Source organism: Astyanax mexicanus, chromosome 19 (assembly GCF_023375975.1).
Source record: "Astyanax mexicanus isolate ESR-SI-001 chromosome 19, AstMex3_surface, whole genome shotgun sequence".
Taxonomy (NCBI): domain Eukaryota; kingdom Metazoa; phylum Chordata; class Actinopteri; order Characiformes; family Acestrorhamphidae; genus Astyanax; species Astyanax mexicanus.
Genome location: NC_064426.1, coordinates 27,625,136 through 27,646,124, shown reverse-complemented (window position 1 = coordinate 27,646,124; position 20,989 = coordinate 27,625,136). Strand labels below are relative to the sequence as shown.

Genomic DNA, 20,989 nt, shown 5'->3' with positions numbered 1-20,989 from the left:
CATGTGCATCACACAAACACACACGTATACACACACACTCTCTCTCACTCACTCGCACTCAAACACTTGCATACACACACCAACAGAGTGACATAGACAAGAGGAAGGAAACAGATCTACAAGAGGCAATATTTGTTCAGATATGGCAGATCTTTGATTTCTGTACATGAGGTTGCTCTGTAAACAAATCTATGTAAAAAAATGTCTTGGGGGGGGGGGGGGGGGGGGGGGGCTGCCGTCTTGGCTCACAAGACGGCAGCCACAAAATGATGGGCGTCCACATGCATTTGATCCTGAACGCTCTTGAGGATCTTGGCAGTCTTTATTGCACTTCTAAAAAAAAAAATCTCTCTTTCTCTGTATCACGCTTGAAAAACTGGAATTCTTCAACAGCGCGTTTTCTGGAACTGATAGTGATCGGGAGGGGCAAAAGCAGGGGACCGAACCCCCAGCTTCTTCAGGTCAGACCCCTGGAGGAGGAAGGCTCGGCTCAGAGACGGCTAACTCGTGGGCAAGGTCATTGAAGCGGGCGATGTAGTCAACGCTGCTCTCACTCATCATGCAGGCGAGTTGAGTATCCACCTTCAAACAAACAGAACAGTTAATAGTAAAGTTAAGCTAAAGCAGCAATTCTTAAGATTTTTTTCTTTGAAATTAAAAGCAGAGATATTTCTGAGTGGGACGGTTTGTATTTGTAACATTATACACATTTAAACCAAATAGTTTTGGTTTCACACTGCAGTTTAATAAGCAGAATATAGAACTTTCTATACTTGACACTGATTAAGTTTGTAGCATGTAGTCAGTTCTATGAGTTGCTTTTAAAGGTGTTGTGCCAATTTCTCACTCTCTGCCAGAATCAGACCCCCCATTCACACAGCCATATGAGCAATTTAGATTCCCCTCAGATTTTGTTTATTTGGGTTTATAAATAGGAGTTAGTCTACAGTTACAGTAGCTATAGAAATCACCAGCATGAGCATTTATGACCATATAGCTGGATGAAATGTAGTCACATTTCAAGACAACAATGCCCAAACCATCTAGAAAAGTGGTTTCACACTGCAAATAATCTGAAACACAGTTCAGTTGACCCAGCGTAGGGGGAATTCTCACTTAACTTGTTTGGTCCGGGCTTTCAGACTTTTCAGTTTGGGTGCAAACCAAAAGTAGCAGGTATGAAAGGGGCCATGAACCACGTTCTAGACCAAAAGAGGTGTTCTAAGTCTAGATCGACTGAACCATTAGACCAATTATAGGAAGTTGAGGCAGTCTTTAAACAAACCAGAAATGTTTTAAAAATATATAACAATTTGATGATGAGCCAAAATCTGACTTCCCTTGGCATGCAGGTGCGTCACGTTGCAGTATGGACACAAAAGCTTACTCTGTGTTCACAATGGAAAGTGACAAAGTGACAGGTAACCAATTGTTATCTATGATGGGGCTTGATTTGTTGGTGCAACATGTGAGAAGCGGCAGAGCAACAAGCAACAAAGAGTTGAAAAGTTCTCAACTTTATGCAAATTAATTATGATGCGGTAAAGCAACATTCTAACATGATTGGCTACTAGCATCTCTTCACACCCATCACATACAAGAAGTTTTGAGGTACTTATGCTTCTACTCTCTGAACTTTTGTTTCCTTTGAGACCCACGTTGATCTGCGGGAACAATGAGTCTAGCCACCTCGGGAGTCATAGCTGCAGAATAAAGTGGCCAAGTGATTCCTTACTTACATCACATTTTACCTCCAAAATGTATATTTTTCAAGCGGGACTAAAATGACTCGATGGATTGAGTCAGACTGGGAATTCATTTTTTTACTGAAACATTAACTATTATTTATTTATTTTCCCATTTTCTCCACAATTTAGCACAGCCAATTACCCAACCCACTTAGGACTCCCCCTATCGTAATGCCAGGAGGGTGAAGACTAAAACATGCTTCCTCCGATAAATGTGAAGTCAGCCATCACTTCTTTTCGAGCTGCTGCCAAGTAGCCAGCGCGCTCGGAGGAAAGCTCAGCTCACAGACGCCTTGTGCTGTGGACATCTTCCTTTTAGTGATGTGGGGAGAGAGCGCCACCTACCCACCCAGAAGGAGCAGGGCCAATTTTGCTCCCTCTGAGCGCCGGCAGCTTGATGGCAAAGCTGCATGAGCTGGGGTTCGAACCTGCGACCTCCTGCTCATAGTGGCAGCGCTTAAGACCGCTGGACCACTCGGCGCCCCCTAACCATTATTTATAAACAGAAATAAAAGGAATGAGGATAATCTTTAACACTCATTCTGCTGCATGGCAAACATGTATGCAAAGGGGGGTCGGATTCTGGAGTCAGAATTCGTCACAACACCTGGCAAAGCAACTCACCAAACTCATAACTAACATACTACAAACCAATTCATAGGAGATATTAGACACAGAGCCCATGTAACTGATAAAGTTCATATGCCCTAGGAACACCTCTTCTGGTCCTCTTTCACACCCGCTATTCTGGTTTGGACCAAACCGAAATGTCTGAAAGTTTGAACCAAACAAGGTAAGTGTGAAAGGACCCTAATATATTAATTCTTAATATATTAGGTGAGTGGTTTAATTGGTTTTTCAGGGGGTTTTCTGGCCTCATCACATTTTACAGCCTCTAAAAGGAGATTCGGCACAGTTTTGATAATGATTATGATACAGGAGATATTATGGAGACATCAAAACAGCAAACTAAGTCTTTATTTACTCTTTGATTCATCCTTAAACAACAACAACAAAAAATAGAATTGGAACTGTCACACTTTAATTTAGCTTGCCAGCTTTCCTCAGAATCCATGCTAAAACCAGGAAAACATGTCTTTTTTTCTTATTGAGCTCCTAGGATATTTGTTTTATGACTAGATACTTAAACAGGCAGCCATACTACAATTGCTGTGGATTTTGTAATGTAATGTATCTGCATTAAAGTACAGTATACTTTAAAATAGCACACTCTCTGAATTTACAGGCTATCACTTCCATATGCAGGCTAAAAGATTACAGAGCTGCCCAAATGGGCTTGGAAGGAAATAACAACTGTTATTGTTTTGGCTTTAATACAATTGTTGGCTTCAAATCCACTGCTGTCAATGACTACTTGATGAAGCCAGTCATCCACAGGCATCATCAAAACACTCACTGTAATGATGCTCTGCCAAGCCTGTAATGCAGCCAGCTGGTTTAAATCTCTGCTTGGGGATTGTTTTCAGTTCTCACTCCAGTCAGTTTGGTCTTCAGCAAGTAAACACTCTCAAAAAAAAGATTAACACTATCTAATTTTACTGTGGACCTCAGCTTCTCTCTCTCTCTTTGTCATATTCCCATTTACTGATACATGTGAGCAGAATTACAGTCATCTCCCATGCAGCTTGTTTATCTATTTGAAAAAACTGTTTATAATATTATAATATAAAATATTAACTACTATACCACAGTTAGTTCTGACCCTGCAATGTGATTGGCTGAGAGGCGTTCTATGAGTGCCGTTATCAGCCGGTAACACTCTGTAACCGAAGCTCTCCTCTTCTATTATTGTATTGCAGTGCTTACAAGCCAAACAGCGCAGCTACAAATAGAGCAACAATGGAATATTCTAACACGCAGGATTTTTATAACCAAACAGATTGTATTTTCAATAAACATCTTACAATGAACATCGATAATGGACCTGCATTATAATCACAATAATACACTTGAGGTTCGTGCTAGAACTTGTAATATTGGCACATCCTCTCATGTATTCTTGATTAAATATAATAGATAAAATATTAGATAAAATGTAAAGTGCCATGGCTGCTAATCTATTGATCATATCTCCAAGCAATCAGATATTAAGCGTAATCATTCTAAGACTGCTGCATCAAAACTGATCAATGGAACTTTGTTATGGAATGGAATACTTTGTTGTCTTTAAATGCCTAGATATGCAAAGAACTAAAATAAGTTAGCTAAAATAAGTCCAACCACTCACACTATAAATGTGCCTCTAATGTTTGTGACAATTGAGGCAGCCTCTCACCTCAACTACATCAGGCAATCCACGAGCCTGAAAAGAATCATGGGAGTTGCTGTCCAGTAGGCTAGGGCCAAGCAAGGCTGTACCACTGGAGGGCCCCACAGGGGGCAGGACAGTCCTACGAGTCTTATCAGGAGACACCAGACTTGCTGAAGTAAAGGGGGGAAAAAAAAAAAGAGAGAGAGAGAGAAGATTGTTCAGTTCATTTTACAGCTCATGACCATAGCACTGAGTGATGCTGTCTACCAGTATACTGTGATATGTACACAGAATCACATTTTATGAATATTTAATACACAGAGTATATGATCTTTGGTAATACATGTAATTAGTGTTGAGTAAAGTCAGTTAAACAAAAACAAAGCCTGTTCAAACTGTATGTTGTGCAAATGACACCCTAGACAGATTTTGTTTTCGTTTGTCACTTGTAAAAAAATAAAAAGAATTACGCAATCTACTAACTATCAAGTTTATCCTTTTTTGTTTATTATTTATTAGCCAATTTTGCTGTTCAGGCATTTGATCCATCCTGTATAAAGTTTATTACTGTTCTCACTTTAGCATTTATTGCTCATTTATTTCATGGTATATCATTTATTTGTTACTTTGTACTAGGTGTGTGCCATATAGATCATAATATCAGCAACGTTTATGTTATCGCAAAAATATCCTGAAACAAAAATATTATTTTATGGCTATATAGGCCATTAGATTACAACTTTTTTTATGGTTGTTTATAGCAAAAGGGAAATTCACACTGTTCTTATTTCCTATTAAATATCTACTACACAAAGATCATATCTGATTATATTTGTCCAGTATCATTTATTTTACTTCAATCCTGGATATTAAGTGCATTATTAGTTAGGATTAGGTTGGATCTCTTATTTCTGTGCCGTATCATACTGTATGCCATAATAATTACCAAATAAAATGTAATAATTATTTTGTGCTGCAGTACTGTATTCTTTAAAATATTTTTAAAATCAAATGTGTTGTCCTATTGAAGAATAACATTATCGCAAATATACCCTAAAATACTGAGATAACATTTTTGGGCCATATCACCCACCCCTATTTTGTACCCGATTACAGTTCATATCGTTGCATTCTTGCACATTTTCATTCTTTCATAACAATAAAAAAAATTAAATTAGTTAGTATAATTGGTTAGATACCCAAAATTGAACGGGATCCCAGAAACATTGTCAGTTATAACAAGCATGAAATATGCACATCATTTTGTGTATTTTTATTTAGCTATAATGAGCTATAATTTTTGCAAAAGTTTGATACATGGCAATTCTTACTAGATCCTAATAACTATATATAACAAGTCTGCAACGTTCTGTCTTTTTTAACGCTTTTTTAAAATGGGTTTCATGTGTGCAACAGATGTGTATCTACTTCAAAAGCTCTTGAACAAGATCTTGATGAGTGTTCACATGGTGCTTACAGAGCAGGCAGCCCAGAGTTGAGTCACTGGAGTCACTGGGGTACCACTGGGGGTCATGTGTAGGAGAGGGCAGCCAGCTATGGGCGGGGCTGTCACTGGGTGAGGGGAGGAGCTTAGACCTGTCACTGCCATTGAGCTTTGGAGGAGAAAGAGATGATCCATCACCTAAGAAAGGAAAAAGAATAAGAAACGTAAGAGCACGTAAGGAACAATATTAAACAGGATAAAAAAAAAAACAGCTATAACAGGCAAAGATCACTTTAATCACATCACGTAACAAAGAAAGAAAAGCACGGATTAAAATTACAGCAACTGAACTGAACTAGCTGTCAACTTAGTAATTACAAAATCCAGGCCTGAAATTAAGATTTAAGTGCAAGATTTTAACACCCTGGCTGTAACACATGTACCACACCTACCATAATGAGCAGAATTGATGGCGAGCTCGATAATGGAGTCACTGATATGACTGTGAGGCTCTCCAGGAGGCAGGGATTCATCTGGTGGACCCGGTAAAGAAATGTCCAACAGTGACGCAACGCTGGGAGGTGCCAAAAGGGAGTCACCACCCCCTGGGGATGGTGGAGAAACACCGTTTTGCAGAGAACCCTAATAAATAATTAAAAAAGGGGAAAACCATGAAAACCATTACAGACCATAATAATTTCCCAATGACTGGTAATAAATAAAGAGTGTCTCTAAAAATAAGGAAGCACCCAAATAAAATTAAAAAAGGTTAGACCTACGCTGTGGCTGAAAATATGTTTTCTAGTGTCCAAGTCCCTTACACTGTATTCAAATTTCTAGATGAATGGACCAATAGAAATTCTCCAAAATAACCTAAAAATCTCTTTACACTGACTTCCATTGAAAGTTAAGGTTTTGTGTCTCTCCTGTAATGTTGCTGTTTTGAAAAGATATACTTTTATTGCACAGTGACGATATACAAATTACTTTGTAAAAGTATTACTACATGCCGCACCTAAAATCCTTAATTTTTTTTTTAAATTCGACAGTGTCTCTCATAATCCAATGCGCCTTATGTATGAATTCTGTCTGTGCTTACCATCCTGAATCAACTTTAGTTATTTCACTAGAACCGTCACGCTGCCCGCTGGTCCTTCTCTTCTACCGGTGGTCGGACCTTATTATGCCAGTGTTTTAAAACTAGAGTTTCTAGAGTGGACAGACCAAGTTCTGTTTAAAGGACGTTAACATCTCTGTAGCTGTGCTTCCTTCCATGGTGCTTCTGTTTTTCACCATGCCTTGGTAAAGCTGCCTATTCTGGCTGTTAAGCTGATGCAGTTTAACTTTTGAGTATTTGCATTTTTTTTAAATATAACTTAATTGTTGTAAATGAACCTTTTCTTTTTTATCTTTTAATATCCGTCAGATTATATTTTTGTTAGTATTTTAGGTTTAGGTTAGTTGGTTATTTTCATTTTTATTTTTCTGTTATTGAATTTTGTTATTAATTTTTCATATAAACCGCTGTGTCTTACGTACGTATAAAAATAGACTGAAAATAGACCATTCACTGATAGTGCGCCTTATAAAGTAGTCTGAAAAATACAGTACAAATCTATTGGCATAGAAATGTAAGTGGAATCACTTACTGAACACAATAGGCAATACTGAAAGCAGCAAAAATGACTGTACAAGTCTATAACATATTTTTTAAATTCAGCTCCATGTGATTGTAACTGTCTCCATCTCTCTCACCTTTGGCTCCTGCTGAATTAGTTCAGGTTCAGGTTCAGCAGCCACGGGTGGCATGGTGTCTTCATGCTCCATGATGCTGGACTGCAGAGCAGGGGGTTCCACCCCTCGACATGGGCTTCCTGGAATAATGCCTGCAGACTTTGCAGCCAGGTCAATTGCACCTGAAGCACAATTACAGAAAAGGAGATTTATCTCCACTGGAAATAACACAGGCAACTGCAGAGCATTTGGGGGTAATCACACAGATCTGGATTAACTGAACAGATAGAACTCTTACTAGAAAGTTGAGTGGAAGAAGTGGGGTTTACTGAAGTAGACGTGGCTTTGAGGGGAAGGGAACGAGCTGATGGGAGACGAGTTTGGATTGGTCGGAAAGAACCAGTGCCTAAAAGAGACAGAAAATAAATTTAATTAAAAAGAATATACAATAAAGCTAGGTCACATAGTTAAACATTGTGAGGTATTTACCAGTAGCTGATGAGTTGGAGAGAATCGAGAAGGAACACACGTGTTGGGAGGTGTCTCCTGTTGTTCGAGGAAGTAAAGTTCTCTGCAAGACAAAACCAGGGGGAACTCCTTTAAAATGCTGGCTGAATTAAAATACTTAAAACTATATTAGGATCTACAGAATACATTCTAAACAAACTGTCCCTTCTCTCCAAATAACACTATAAAAACATCATAATCAAAGGAGCAACATTTTTTCTTCTTCTTACTTTCACTGTATTTAACCAACTGTATTACGTAGATCCACAGTTAATATTTAATTATTCAGTATGCTGTGTTACAAATTATACTTCATTAAGATTTTCAACATACAATGTCAGACCATTTCTTTTAAGTTAAGTTTTTTTGTGCTTGTCTTACCTGCACAACAAGTGGCTTCCTCAGTGGACGTCCTCTTCCCACCTTTCTTTGCTTGGTTAGAAAAATATCTGACTGAGAAGAAACATGTTAAAAAACTATAATTCATAAAATCTCAGCAACAGCATTTTCACATGGATATAGTTTTACAGCTTAAAATCACTATATCATATTACTTCACGTTTTTTATAAAACAGATCTGAATGTTTTTTTAGGAAAGAATTGATGGCAAAAAAAGGAATGCTTAATGCTCATCATTGCAACTGTATGCCAGAAACTATAAAGTACAGAAGTCCTGACAATAGTGAGCAGTTCACAATTCCAAGATCATGTGTTATCACCTCCCTATTTACCTGAACAACAGTCTGATATGCAGACAGGAATTTTACACTGATATTTAAAACAACATTTATGCCTACAACTGGAGCAGTCAAGGTCTGGACCAGTTTCCTACTGGCCCAAATTCTAAATCAGGCACCCACTTACACTGATTGAATCCAGCTGCTGCCGGAAGGCAAGCTCTGCTTCTTTATTGGGAGAGAACATTCGTAAGTGCCGAGAGCTGTTGGGAGGCAGAGTTGTCGGAACAGCGAACACGCCCCCATCACCTTCGCCTCCGGTGACCAACAGAGAGCGTGGCAGATTCCGTCCACCTGTGGAGAAAGACTGAATTATTATACGAGTTATCCTTTTCATGCATGGTGGCTGGGATCTCCACCACAAGTTTTATATCCCGCTAACAGGAGGCTGGATGTCCAGTCTGGCCAAAGCCTGTGACAGTGTAATGTACAGTACCTGCGCTGGCTGCGTTAGGCAGGATTTTGGAGCGTGCTGCGTGTTGCTGCCGGCTGCAGCTGGGGCTGCGAGTTCCCCCGGCCTGAGCTTTGCCTGGAGGGGTCAAAGACTGCTCCTCCTGGCCTGGCTTTACCGGAGATGTTCCAACTGAACACACATCTGGGGCCTGAGAGAATAAAGAAGAATAAAGAAAGAGAAAAATAATATATACAAATCATTCAAAAACTGTAAGTTACAACCATATCCATAGTTGTTTTCTTTGCCTATTATGTTTAGAGAATATCTGATTTAAAAAAAAAGAGGAAAAAAAAGTAAAATTAGTTATTAGTTTTAAAAAAAATTGTCCTTTTGCATAATGTTCTTTCAAAAAAAACACCCTAGCTGCTAAATACTATTTAGAACAAAGAAGGACTTGTATTAACATTACAACAGATTATGGTCCTCATATCATCTAATTAATTGCTTTACTCTGTGTTAAAATGTCCAGAATAAACAAAAACAATCCTTAAATGGTCAGACGTCCAAATACTAGTAAGGAGGTTTGTATTATTACTTGCAGTTAAGAGTTTATATTCTCTGCCTGAGCCAGACTCAAACTCAGGCTGGGTCGGGCTGAGATTCCCCACCACTTTCCTTGTGCCAGGTTGGGTTGGGCTCAAGAAAATTGTCTGTGACATAGGCGTCTGTTTTTAATGCTATTTTTATTTTATATAACTAGGGCATGATAATCACAGTATACCAATTTAACAAATCAAACAGTTTTATATTGCACAAGTTAAAATGTTATATTGACACAGCCTTGGGGCGCACACATGAGCTCCTCCTACACACTTGACTTGCACGCTGTGGGTAGCTGTTTAAAAATACATTTTTCTTAAATAAACACTGCTTCTTCAGTGTTGCAATGTTAATTTACATTATTCTGAACAGATTTTGCTCATTCAAACAGCCCGAAAATGTTTTTAACAAGCTCAGTTTTAAAGCTCTACTTACTAAAAAAATGTTGGGTTTAAATCGGGGTCGAGTTAATGGGTCAGGTAGGGCTTGGACTGGATTTTTGAGCACTGATCTAGGAACTACTTGCAGTACAATAATTTACAAAGATTAAATCTGATTACACTTTAGACTAAAATTCAGTTCCTTCCAATAACACAACATTTTTATTGTATTTACTAACCTAAAACAGCCCTAAAATAGACTGTGCGAACAGGCCTAGGTTTTAACGGCTGTTACACTCGAAACATTACAGCTTTATTCTCAGAATCAACTGTTAATATTTCTTTTAGAGTGGCCCTAAATTGGTGTAGAATTTTCAGACGTGTTTTCATATTTTTCACTTTTTTAAGTAATGTTTAAGCCACATTATCAAACCAAACAAAACAAACTCACCGGTTTGGGATTGACCTCTGATGACACAAGTCTGAGAAGACAGTGAAGCACACGATGGGTGGTGGGCAGAACTGAAGGGCGCGGCTTGGGCTGCCACTCGTATTCTAGCTGCAGCTTCCCCGGCTTGCCCAGCATGAGGTAGAGTTCGGCCAGCGTTACATTCTCAGAGCTCTGAGAGCTCCAGCCTTCCTCACGAATGTGCTGTGTGGAGCTTCCACTCCCAGCTGCTTCCTCAACACGCCCTGAGGGCTCTGAAGTGGAAGGTGGGGCTCCATCTGCGGTAACTCCACCTACCAGTGCAGACTCCTCTTTGCTTTGGTCTGTGGGGATGGAATCTCCTGGACTGACTGTCTCTTTAGTTCTCTCAATAGACTCCATTTGGGTCTGAGACGTTCCTGTTGTTGAATCACCAGTTGCTGACCCACTGACCTCCGGTGCTGGGCAAGGAGATGATGAAGCAGGCGACGTTGCAGATGGAGCGATGGATGGAGTGATGGAAGTAGGGGCATTAGTGTTTTGGGTGGGGGTTGTTGCATTGCTCTCTGCTGCTGCCATTGACATGCTGCCATCTGAACCCTCAAGAGCTTGTCCATCAACTCTTTTTGAGTCTCCACATCCCGAGACACCCTTGCCAGGTTTCCCTGTGCCTCGGACGGGCTGGATGCCAAGGATGTGGGCAGCAGGAAGGTCTCTCACACCAGGACGGCCACGCCCACTCTCTTGCCAGTGCACTGTGCAGGAGGCTTTGGAGTGTACAACACGTGCAATCCCTGGCAACGCGATGAGGGTGCTGTTCTCTGCTGGATACAGGAATAAATCCTCAGCCTCGCCAGGTGGGGTTACACCCGCTAGTGCCTCCCGCTCCGCCAGGCTCTTAAGCTGTACACAATAAGGTTAAGGGCAGAACATTGCTGCAAAGTGTGCAAGCTTAAAGTATCTATATTTGGGTTTCTTAATCCAGTTGCATACTAAACTATTTATATTTAAAGTACTGCAATATTATGTTTTGCAATACTGTATTGATTCAGGTGCTTCACACAGTGCACTACTGCATCTGGTGTGAAATGGTCTTAAGGAGAAACAGACATTAGTGTAGAAAGGATACAATTCGCTGGTCTTGAATTGCCCACTTCTGTTTCAGGAACTCAATAAGACTGGACACCTTCCTGTGCAACTCGACTACCATCCTAAAACAAACATACTAGGCATCATTTACAGTACAAGAGACATTACAATGCAACACAATATCTACAGAAACAAATACTTTAACTTAGTTCATGTTCACACAGCAGGTTAATGTGGTCCAAATCCAATTTTATTACAAAATATGATGTTTAATTTAGCCTGTTTACACAATCTTTTTAATGTGACCCATTGCAGATATGCGTATAAAGAGGTCGCACTGTGTACATGAGGCTTGTGTGCAATAGAGCATTGCTACACATTAAGTTTCAGTTTCATCCATGCTAGAGTCACAGGAGAAATGAAGTTCTAAACCGTTTTTAAGCCTTTAATTTTCCTAAGGCAAGCAGCCACATCCTGTGGCCACATTTGACGATAAAAAACGATATTTCGCATTATTTAAAAATGTGTTTGTTTAAGTCTTACACTGCACAAGCCTTAAGTTAAGCATCTTATATTGCGCTTTTTTAAATGATACTAATGGGTTACTCAATATATTAATAGAAACAATATATTTAAGGTTTTTTTTTATTTATACACTAGTGCAAATATCACTAGCAGATTTTCTGAAACTTTTAATAATAGATATTTTAATGCAAATAAAAGAATAAATGTTAGATTGGTTAAATTAGATTAGATTTATATTATTAGTGGTGTCAAACACTTAAAAATTAATTGCATTAATCACCACAAATTTCTGTAATTAATCATACGTAAAAAACAGAAATGCTGGTATTTTTCTGTATGTTTAAGAGGGATACAGTAATAATAGAGTAGTGTGGGTTTAGGCCTAGCAGACTAGAGCTTTTTTTACTGTGTTATAATACCTCAGGGTAGTTTTGATGCTTTTTAAATTAAAACATCACTTGATATCAGACAGTTTGTCAGATGTTTAAATTAATAAAAAAAAATTAAAAAATATCAAACTTAAACTGCATGCAACCAAATAGGCAGTCAAAAGTTTTGGAACAGCATTAGGAATCTCATAAGGCAGGCAAGCAAGACTGACTGACCTGAGACGAGGATTATGGGCCAGACTTTGAACTCGAGTCCACGAGTGGTTACTACGTGGCTGCAGCTCCACAGCAACCTTCAGCGGCAACCGAACCGGCTTTTGGTCCTCCTCATCACTCACTCCTGAGACAGGGAACAGGGGAGAAGGGGAGGAAAACAACAGGAAAAAGAGAGCAAGAGAGGGAGAGACTGTTAAACTCGCTTTTCCACCATTTTGTCTGTGGCCTCACTCTGCATCTCCTCCCACTTTCCAATCAGACACACAGCCTGTAACCATAGAAACACAGTTTTCACCCTACCTACACACTGGAGGGGTGCCACAGCCTCTACAGACATCCACTATGTCCCTCTCCAGAACCAGAGCCACTTTCCACTTCTCTACACCTTCATTCCAGAACTAGCTTGTGGGAGAACCTCACAAAAGCTACCACTGTACGGCTATTATACAACATGCAAGTGTGAAATCTTTTTTTTTTTTTTTGGACATTAATTTGAGAAAATAAATAAATAAGTAAATCATGAATGAAAGTGAATTTATATGTGCAGCCTCCTGTCATACATAAGTAACCCTCATTGTCTTCATTCTGGTTCACCTGCAAATATGTAAGATTGCAAAGCAAATGACGACTATAATGCAATAACGTATCAAGTTATTGTAAGCAACATACTCTACAAACATCATACCCAATTATACTGCTTGCCCATTTAATTGTGGAATAAATAGTATCTGTCACTTAAAGGCATTCACATCTATGCACACTCACAAACACAAATACAAAGACACATACCATCTGGGTCACATAGTTTCTTCAGTGCACGACACATGGGGGCTTTGATCCTCAGGTTCCTGCCTTTAAAGCGAACCGTGGTGGCCCTGCAACCACATAACACAGGTACATACAGCTGCAATACCACTCAACAACTGTGTTTAATTTTCTTTTTAAATAAAGTCAATCTCTCTTGTTCTCTCTAACTCTCTCATGTCAAAGAGCACACACTTACCCCTGCTGTATCAGTTCATTCAGTTTGGCAACATTCTTGTCATCCATTACTGAGGAAAAACAAACAAAAAAAGACAGAATAAGGCATAAAGGCCTGATTAGCACGTCTCTTCATGATTCAATTATTAGCGAAATAAAGTCAGTAAAGGGAAATGCTACTCACAGCCTCCAACCTTCTTTCTGAGCTCAGCATAGCATATGAGCCCATAAAGCTCCTGGGAAGACTTCTTTAGCACACGAGAATACGCTAAGAAAAACAGTAAAGAACGTTTTCATGATTTTTTTAACACGATTCAAACATTTCAATATAAATTATTTACATCATCTGTTGCTGACTGATATTCATTACAGGGTAAATCAGTTCAAGCTAATTTATATTTCAGATGTGTGGCAGATGTATGTCTTTGGCTGTTGTTCTGTGACAGTAACCATTTTGTACATATGGTCAGGCTCTGCCTTATCTTTGCAAATAAAAAAAAAATAAAAACAACCCCACTACAACCCATTAAAGCCACAGTTGGCATGAATGTATTTGTGCCTCACCGTTATTAAAATCGATGTGTTTGGAGATCTTGTGCCAGGTCCTGTAATAGAAGTGGCGAACCTGCTCCTTGTTTTTCACTATACTGGCTGGCTTGCCTTTCTTCTTGTACTTCAGAGCAATGTTATTCTGAATGGCCTCAAAGTCCTTCCCATGCTGAAAGAGCCAGAGATAGAGCGAGAGAGACAAAACCAAAGAGAGATGATCCAGTTGCATCATATTGTTCATTTAAACATGCACAATCAACAGGATGTAAATATGTACATGTGTACAAAGCTAAAGACAGGCTGACTGCAATATTTTCCATGTACATATGTGATATAAATGCCAGTAAGTGTGTAACATGTTCCAGTGTCCAAAATGCCAGTCTCTACTCCTCTAGTAAATTACCTAGCTATGGTTAGCAACTTCACTGAAGCTCAGTGATTACCTGTTCAACAGAAAAATTGCCAGCTCACCCATTTCCATAGCTTCAGAACACTGTTTGCATGTTGCTGTCTATACTTGGCAAACAAGAATGTGGAAATGGGACAGAGGAAATAGCGGTGGGCAGATTCGGAGGACAAAAGCTGCTGGCAAGAGCTGCCGGTGCTTAAACTCCTTAATATCTGATGATACATACTGATCATTTTATGAGTTACTATTGAAAATATAATATAAATTTACAGTGCACCCTAAAGGATGAGATGCATTGGATTTTCCAATGAATATCCAGTGTGTCCAGTAAAAGTGCAGTTTTTGCATTTTATTGTGAAACGTTTTCAATTGCATCAGACACTACATGATCAATAACAATATGATTAAACAACTTGCTGCCTTACCGCACGACGACAACTCAGCTACTCCACATAATGAACAGAAAGTTTATGTAGATGGTCTGTTACAGCCAAGGCTGACAATCATTTCATTTGTGAGTGTATGTAACCCATCTTCTTATGACAGAGCAGAATAACATTTAAAAACTGATTTCTGTGGGACAATAAATGAATGTGTCAATATTAACACACGGAAAACTACTGTTGGATTTAGACAATGTAAAAGGAATTAAATAGAAATATGTTGTTTTTTCACTGACATATAAAGGGATGGGCAGAAATACAAATACTACTTCATACTTCAACCAACCAGCAGAGGTGCTAGATCTGTGACTGCCTCACTTGTAGAGAAAGCACACTGTTTATGCTTTTCTAGAGTCGTTGGACACAATAAATAAGCTGCATACATTTTATTGAATTTTGTTTTTCTGAAGTTTACCAAATACATCATATAAATGTTGATGTGAAACACCAATGAAATCAAAAACATCTCTCTAATCCTGATATGACTCAGATGAGCATATGTAAAAAAAAAACATTATATTCTATTTTAATAAATAAAGGAAAAAAAAACAGACAAAGCTTAAACTAATAAAAAAAATATATTATTTAATTAAAACATTACCCACAAATGTATGATTCCAACCAATGCCACTACACTTTGTATATAAGCATTAGAGCATTTTTTGCAATGTAAAATTTCTAGCAACCCATAAACAGTGAGGATAAAAATACCAAAAACAATAAGCAAACAAAGATTACCTCATATAGCCCTTCAAAGAAACTGTTCTTGTCCTCGGCACTCCAGGACTCCCACTGTCTCCTTGCACGCTTCTGGTTGCCCCCTTCATCTTTCTCAACTGGTCCCTGGTTCCTGGGAGCCGACTTAGAAGTCCCTCCAGCCCCAGAGCTGCCGCCTCCAGTGCCTGCATGGCTTGTCGTAGTTACAGCAGGGACCGCATCACCCCCTGGGGCAGAGGAGAGATAAGAGAAAAGAAAATGACAAAGAAAGAGAGAGAGAAAGAGAGAGAGTAAGAAAGAGGTGGAGAGATATTGCTGTATGTATGACTAAAACGTATCTTAAACATTTTATTTTTTCCCCCTTCAAGTCTAAGAAAGAACATATTACTGGAAATCAAAACATCTGGGCACAACCTTCCACTCTCAATAGATGGAACATGTTTATTCAATCTAAGAATAAAGAAGAGGGGGAGAGAGAGAAGCCACAAGCTCCAGGAATAACATGCCTTTCTAACTCTTCAGCAAATAACTGGAAAAATATACTTGAAGCAGAAAAGGTGTTTACATGGTACATAGCTTACGCACATCAGTACATCTCAGCATCACATGAATCACATACATAAACAAGACAGTGCAGACTGAGTGCAAGGCTCTTAACCAATGGAAAAACACTTTCATTTAAATGATTGAGCCTCTACCAAACTCAACATAAACAATACTCCCTAATGACTCCCTAAAAACAAGCCAAAACAATATATGCTATTTTGAAACAACAGACATCACAATATGGACTAAATGAGGAAACGGTGTGTGTGTGTGTGCGATCAATGAACTTTTTTTTACTATGCTGTATGAATTTTAGGGTATGATGACACTGCATACACACACACGCATGCACGTCAGGAAGTGTGTGTACAGTGATTCGGAGGTGTTCCAGACCTGCTGCTCAACACACTGATCCAAAAACAACACGTGGGGAGAACAAGCAGCCAACAACAAACAGCCCCTCTTTTCCAACTCTGTCTCTTTCTGTCAGACACACACACTCATGCAAGAATAGGGCTGCAGCAAGCAACAATTAGTAGTCATAATAAACATGGTCGATTTTCATTTAAAAGACACCCTCTGTTTTATTTGTAGTACTTAGTTTATTTACTTTAAGTTTATTGTGATTACTTGTAATAATGTTAAAAACACATTTGTTTAAGCTATCAAGCTTAATGAAGTTCAATATTTTGGTGACAGGGTGAGGTTCCCAGGTGTGCCAATGTCTTTGCAAATGTCAATGCTGATAAATATATTACTTACTGAAAGACTAGACATCCCGGTATAACTTTAGAAACAAATGTAAAACTTATTTGCCTTATATTTTAGTTTCCAATCAACTGTATAGTAACAATAAAATGAAACATTTATCGTATAATGTTATTGTTTTTTTGTTTGTTTGTCTTAAGATCAGTGTCGGCCAACTGTAATAGCATGGCCAGCATGGCTTGTTTTGTTTGAGCATACAGTAAATACATCAACAAGTATCAGGTCGAATTAGTCTTACACACTGCTTTTGGATAAATTTATGTCACTTCTGTTGCAAAAATTCAAGCAGTTCAGCTTGGTTTGATGGTTTGTGATCATCAAGCTTCCTCTTATATTAAGAAACTCATCCTTTTTAAAGGTGGTCTCTTATTATTTTTTTTCAGAGCTGTAATTCTTATTGTATCATCGTGCATCCCTAATCAGAACAGGCTCCCCATGCTCACAGGAGGCAGTGATGAAAGGCATGACAGAAATAATGGTTGACTGATTGAAGAAATAATCCTCAGAGTAGTCCACTACCACAATACTTAATGATAGTTTGTTGCAGCACTATTCCAGACTGTATGACCACTTAACAGCAACAAAAACAACAACAAACACTCTCAAAGATTATCAGTAACACACACACTTATGTAACTGTAAACAAAAGATATATTAAATTGATTAAACCTATACTGCATAACAGTCCAAACAGTTTCAAGACGCATCCTAACATTGTTGCAAGCCACACATCAGAGCTAACAAAACCAAAGCACAGTTTAAGCAGCTGAAATCATCAATCTAAACATGCCTTTAAATGCACAGATCACAAGTAGACACTTAGCTAAGTTAACGGACTCAGATGTCAGCTGTCAAACAATACCAACAGTGTCTCAGAGAGTAGTGAGTGTGTCCCAGAGAAGAGAGAAGCAGCAGCAGCAGCAGCTCTCTGAGCATCCTTCTCACTAGATTCTCACTCATTAATGCCCGTCTAAAGTAATCTTTAAGCTACTTAAAAACTCTAAACAACTTCTTATACAAGCCAAATTCAACTAATACTCTTTAAGCTATCTAGCTAGCTTATTTATAACTGGTGAGGTTAAATTGTGGATATAGCTTAGTTAACATAACTAGTTATGAAGCTCAGCGACTCACCTCTCGCTCTCGCCCCGCTGTGCCCGTTCACGGCCGGGGCGCTCAGCTCTTTTCGTATTCGCTTGCTCGGAGGTCTCACGCTGGAGCGGAGGAAATGGTGCTGGTCCTGGCCGTGTGGGGGCGAACCGAGGCTCGGGTTCGGCGGGGAGGACGAAGAGGAGGAAGAAGGACCAGCGGGAGCCGAACCGGGCTGAACGGCGGAGGAGGAGGACAGGAGCGTTTCCTCCTCTCCGTCCCTCTTTGTGCTCGGCTGCTGCTGCTCGGCGGCGCTCTCCTCATCCTCGCCGCCCTCCGGCTTTCGGCTCGCTTTGCTGGCTTCGTCGGCTCCCGAGGCAGCCCCACTGCCCACTGTCATGCTGTCAACACACAAACAAAGCACATTTGACGAGATTTCCCGTCCGAAAAAGCCAAAAAACAAGACGCGAGCAACTTAGAAAGACGACGTTGGCTGACTCCAAACTCAACATGGCCGCCGCTGTTTGTTTCAAATCCCCTCGCAACGTCCCGACAAAACCGCGTCGAGAAAATAGCCTGTTTAAACCTCACGACTCGCACCAAAACTACGAGATTTCGACCCAAATCGCTCCCCACTCTCGCCCAGCCTCGGCTGAACTCGAGTTGGGAGTTTCTGCGCTGTTTAATCCGATAGCGAAGGAGAAAAGCTGCCAGCAGCACAACGACAGTCAACGACGACGACTAAAAGCTCGAGCTCGAGTAGTAGTGCTGCTCTCTCATTCGACCTCTAATGTTTATTTAGGAAAAAGTGCTCCTTTCTGAAGCGACCATTACCCGTTCTCCGGCTCTTCGGCAGAGGACGAGGTCTTCTTTCTCTTCACCATGAGTCCGAAAATGTTGGAGACCAGCACGCAGCCGTTTTAAACATATTCAAACCCCGAAAATGAGAGTAGGCTCGCTTAGGCTCGTCCTTCTCCTCCTCACCGCTGCTGCTGCTGCTCGAACTGACTGAGTAGCAGCTCGACTGCTACAGCGAGCTCCAATCCCGGGGAAACGGCAGCAAGTCCAACTAGTGTTTTAACAGCGTATTTACGAGTTAAAAAAGCGAAAAGACCAGTCAGATCGGTAGATTTTTTTACTTGCTCCGCGCTTTAAGCCAGCGCGCGATCAACGCTCACTCGCTCCCAAAGCTGGACTTTGCTGGAACTAGCAGCTAACAACCTACGTCATCATAACTTGAATGATGGTGTTTTTGTTTTTGCAAATTTCACATTAGCTAGAGTTAACTAATTACATCACTGACAACAAAGATCACACACCCAACAAGACAAGATACAGAATAACATCATAATATAAGATGATGATCATCATATTAATACTCCAAAAGAAAAAAGAGATTAGATATAGTCGTGCTACTCCTAACCTAATTCAACAGAAAGGGTGGGTGGTTGTTTTCTGGATCACGTAAACACATACATATATACACTTTTAGCTTTGTTAAATTTATGTTATCAATAATTACAGTGACAGTCACAGTGATTATTAGTCAGATCTGAAGTAATTATCTCTTCTTTTGAACTGTTTTTATAGAAGCATTTGGAAGCAGTTATTTATAGTTTTGTGGTTCCCTAAAAAACACTGATCTTTTTTATAGGCATTTAGTTACATCTGTAAAGAATGTAAAAACGTATATGTATTCCTTTTTGTCACGTTATTTATAGCAAAACCACATTTGCACATCTGTTTTAACCCAAACCTAACTCTCACTCTCAGCTAGATAAGCTAGCTGTGTTAAACTGGCCCAGCTGTCCATATAACCATGGTTATGACAGCTGCTGAAATGAGTGACCACAAACAGTGCCAGCCCTGCTTGTCTATCATACAAATCACAAATGTTTTTCATGCCTTCAGAGCTAGAGAGATGGCTAACCTAAAGAGATACCCTAGTTGACTTGTGAGTCAATCACAAGTCAATTTGATTAGCTAGTTAGATAGCTACCCAAGCAAGTATCCTGGGATATGATATAGACATATACTAATCGAAATAAGATGAATGAGATAAATTAGATGTAGTTGTAAGTTAGCTACTTCTGCTGTCAGTAGCTACGTGGCTACATTTCACAATACTGAACTACTAATAATTTGAGTAAAACGATCTCCTCAATCAAAACATGCAGTTGCATCTGGCTTAGCTTGCTGTTGAACGATGGTATAGCATTTCTCTCTTACCCAGCTGCCTTAATTCTTTGTATATTTAGCTAAAATGAATCACCCGTGATTGTCCGAGTATCGGTAAAATAGTTAAGCTAGTTTTAAAACACCAAAACAGAACGAATGGCTAGGTTAACTAGCTTAGCTAACGCTACGCTACGAGTGGCTAAGTGGCTAATGTATGTGTAGCGGGCTATAACAAGACGTATGGGCAAACATTAAATGTTACCGTGACTTTATCAGAGATTACTAAAATACCTCTTGTTAAAATTATCGCTAACGTTACTTTACCTTGTGTAGAGTCCGACAGCTTGGGCGAATTCACCGCCTTTTCCACATTAGCTGGACAGTAAAGCTAGCGTTTACTGTTAGCCTGACTGCTGACACTGTCAAACCTTCCTGTGTTGTTTTCCCTCGTGTTACGACCACGCCCACTGCCGCTTAAAGCAAACATTCTGATTGGTCACATCCCAGCAGCATGAAGGCACGTGATACCTGAGGCGTGGTCTGACCAATCACAATGCAGAATCCTATAAGCAAAAAAGGATTAGGACCAATAACAACTCAGATTTTGACAGGAAGGTAGGATTAGGTCCAAAGAGCATTCAGAATCTAACAGGCAGTACGTACGTGGCTTGGACCAATCCGAATGCAGGATCGTGCTACGTTGTTTTTAAAAAAAACGATTTAATTTTTTATTCTAGGCAAATACATCACATACATCAAAAATATTTCGGACATAATTTACCTTAATATAATTTAATAAAATATAGTACATCATATAATATTACACATTGTTTTCAAGTGAAATCGG

General features: G+C 39.5%; 1 protein-coding gene across 2 annotated transcripts; it reads right to left on the bottom strand.

Moving 5' to 3' along the window:
• Positions 1 to 282: 282 nt before the first annotated feature.
• On the bottom strand, positions 283 to 20,589 carry cramp1 (cramped chromatin regulator homolog 1). Of its 2 annotated transcripts, none has more exons than XM_049467969.1 (20): positions 20,467 to 20,589; positions 18,010 to 18,365; positions 15,583 to 15,788; positions 14,008 to 14,161; positions 13,628 to 13,711; positions 13,466 to 13,514; positions 13,252 to 13,337; positions 12,463 to 12,586; positions 11,373 to 11,454; positions 10,268 to 11,146; positions 8,879 to 9,044; positions 8,570 to 8,736; positions 8,087 to 8,158; positions 7,688 to 7,769; positions 7,497 to 7,604; positions 7,220 to 7,380; positions 5,917 to 6,106; positions 5,498 to 5,662; positions 4,045 to 4,190; positions 283 to 582 (listed from the first exon to the last, which is right to left on the bottom strand). In XM_049467969.1, the coding sequence occupies exons 2-20, from the start codon at positions 18,362 to 18,364 to the stop codon at positions 463 to 465; spliced, it is 3,396 nt and encodes a 1,131-aa protein (XP_049323926.1). In that variant the 5' UTR covers position 18,365; positions 20,467 to 20,589; the 3' UTR covers positions 283 to 462. The 2 variants fall into 2 exon arrangements, with proteins under 2 accessions (XP_049323926.1, XP_049323925.1); XM_049467968.1 differs by lacking the exon at positions 20,467 to 20,589 and adding an exon at positions 18,799 to 19,216.
• Positions 20,590 to 20,989: the final 400 nt, after the last annotated feature.

Bases quoted from the DNA above. Each gene is read 5' to 3' on its own strand.
- cramp1 (XM_049467968.1), bottom strand. From the start codon at position 18,848: ATGGTGAAGAGAAAGAAGACCTCGTCCTCTGCCGAAGAGCCGGAGAAC. The intron at 8,159-8,569 runs GTAAGTGGGTGC...GTTTCTTCTCAG, and splicing joins AGCAGCTGGATTCAATCAGT to TCAGATATTTTTCTAACCAA. The intron at 7,605-7,687 runs GTAAATACCTCA...TGTCTCTTTTAG, and splicing joins CTCCAACTCATCAGCTACTG to GCACTGGTTCTTTCCGACCA.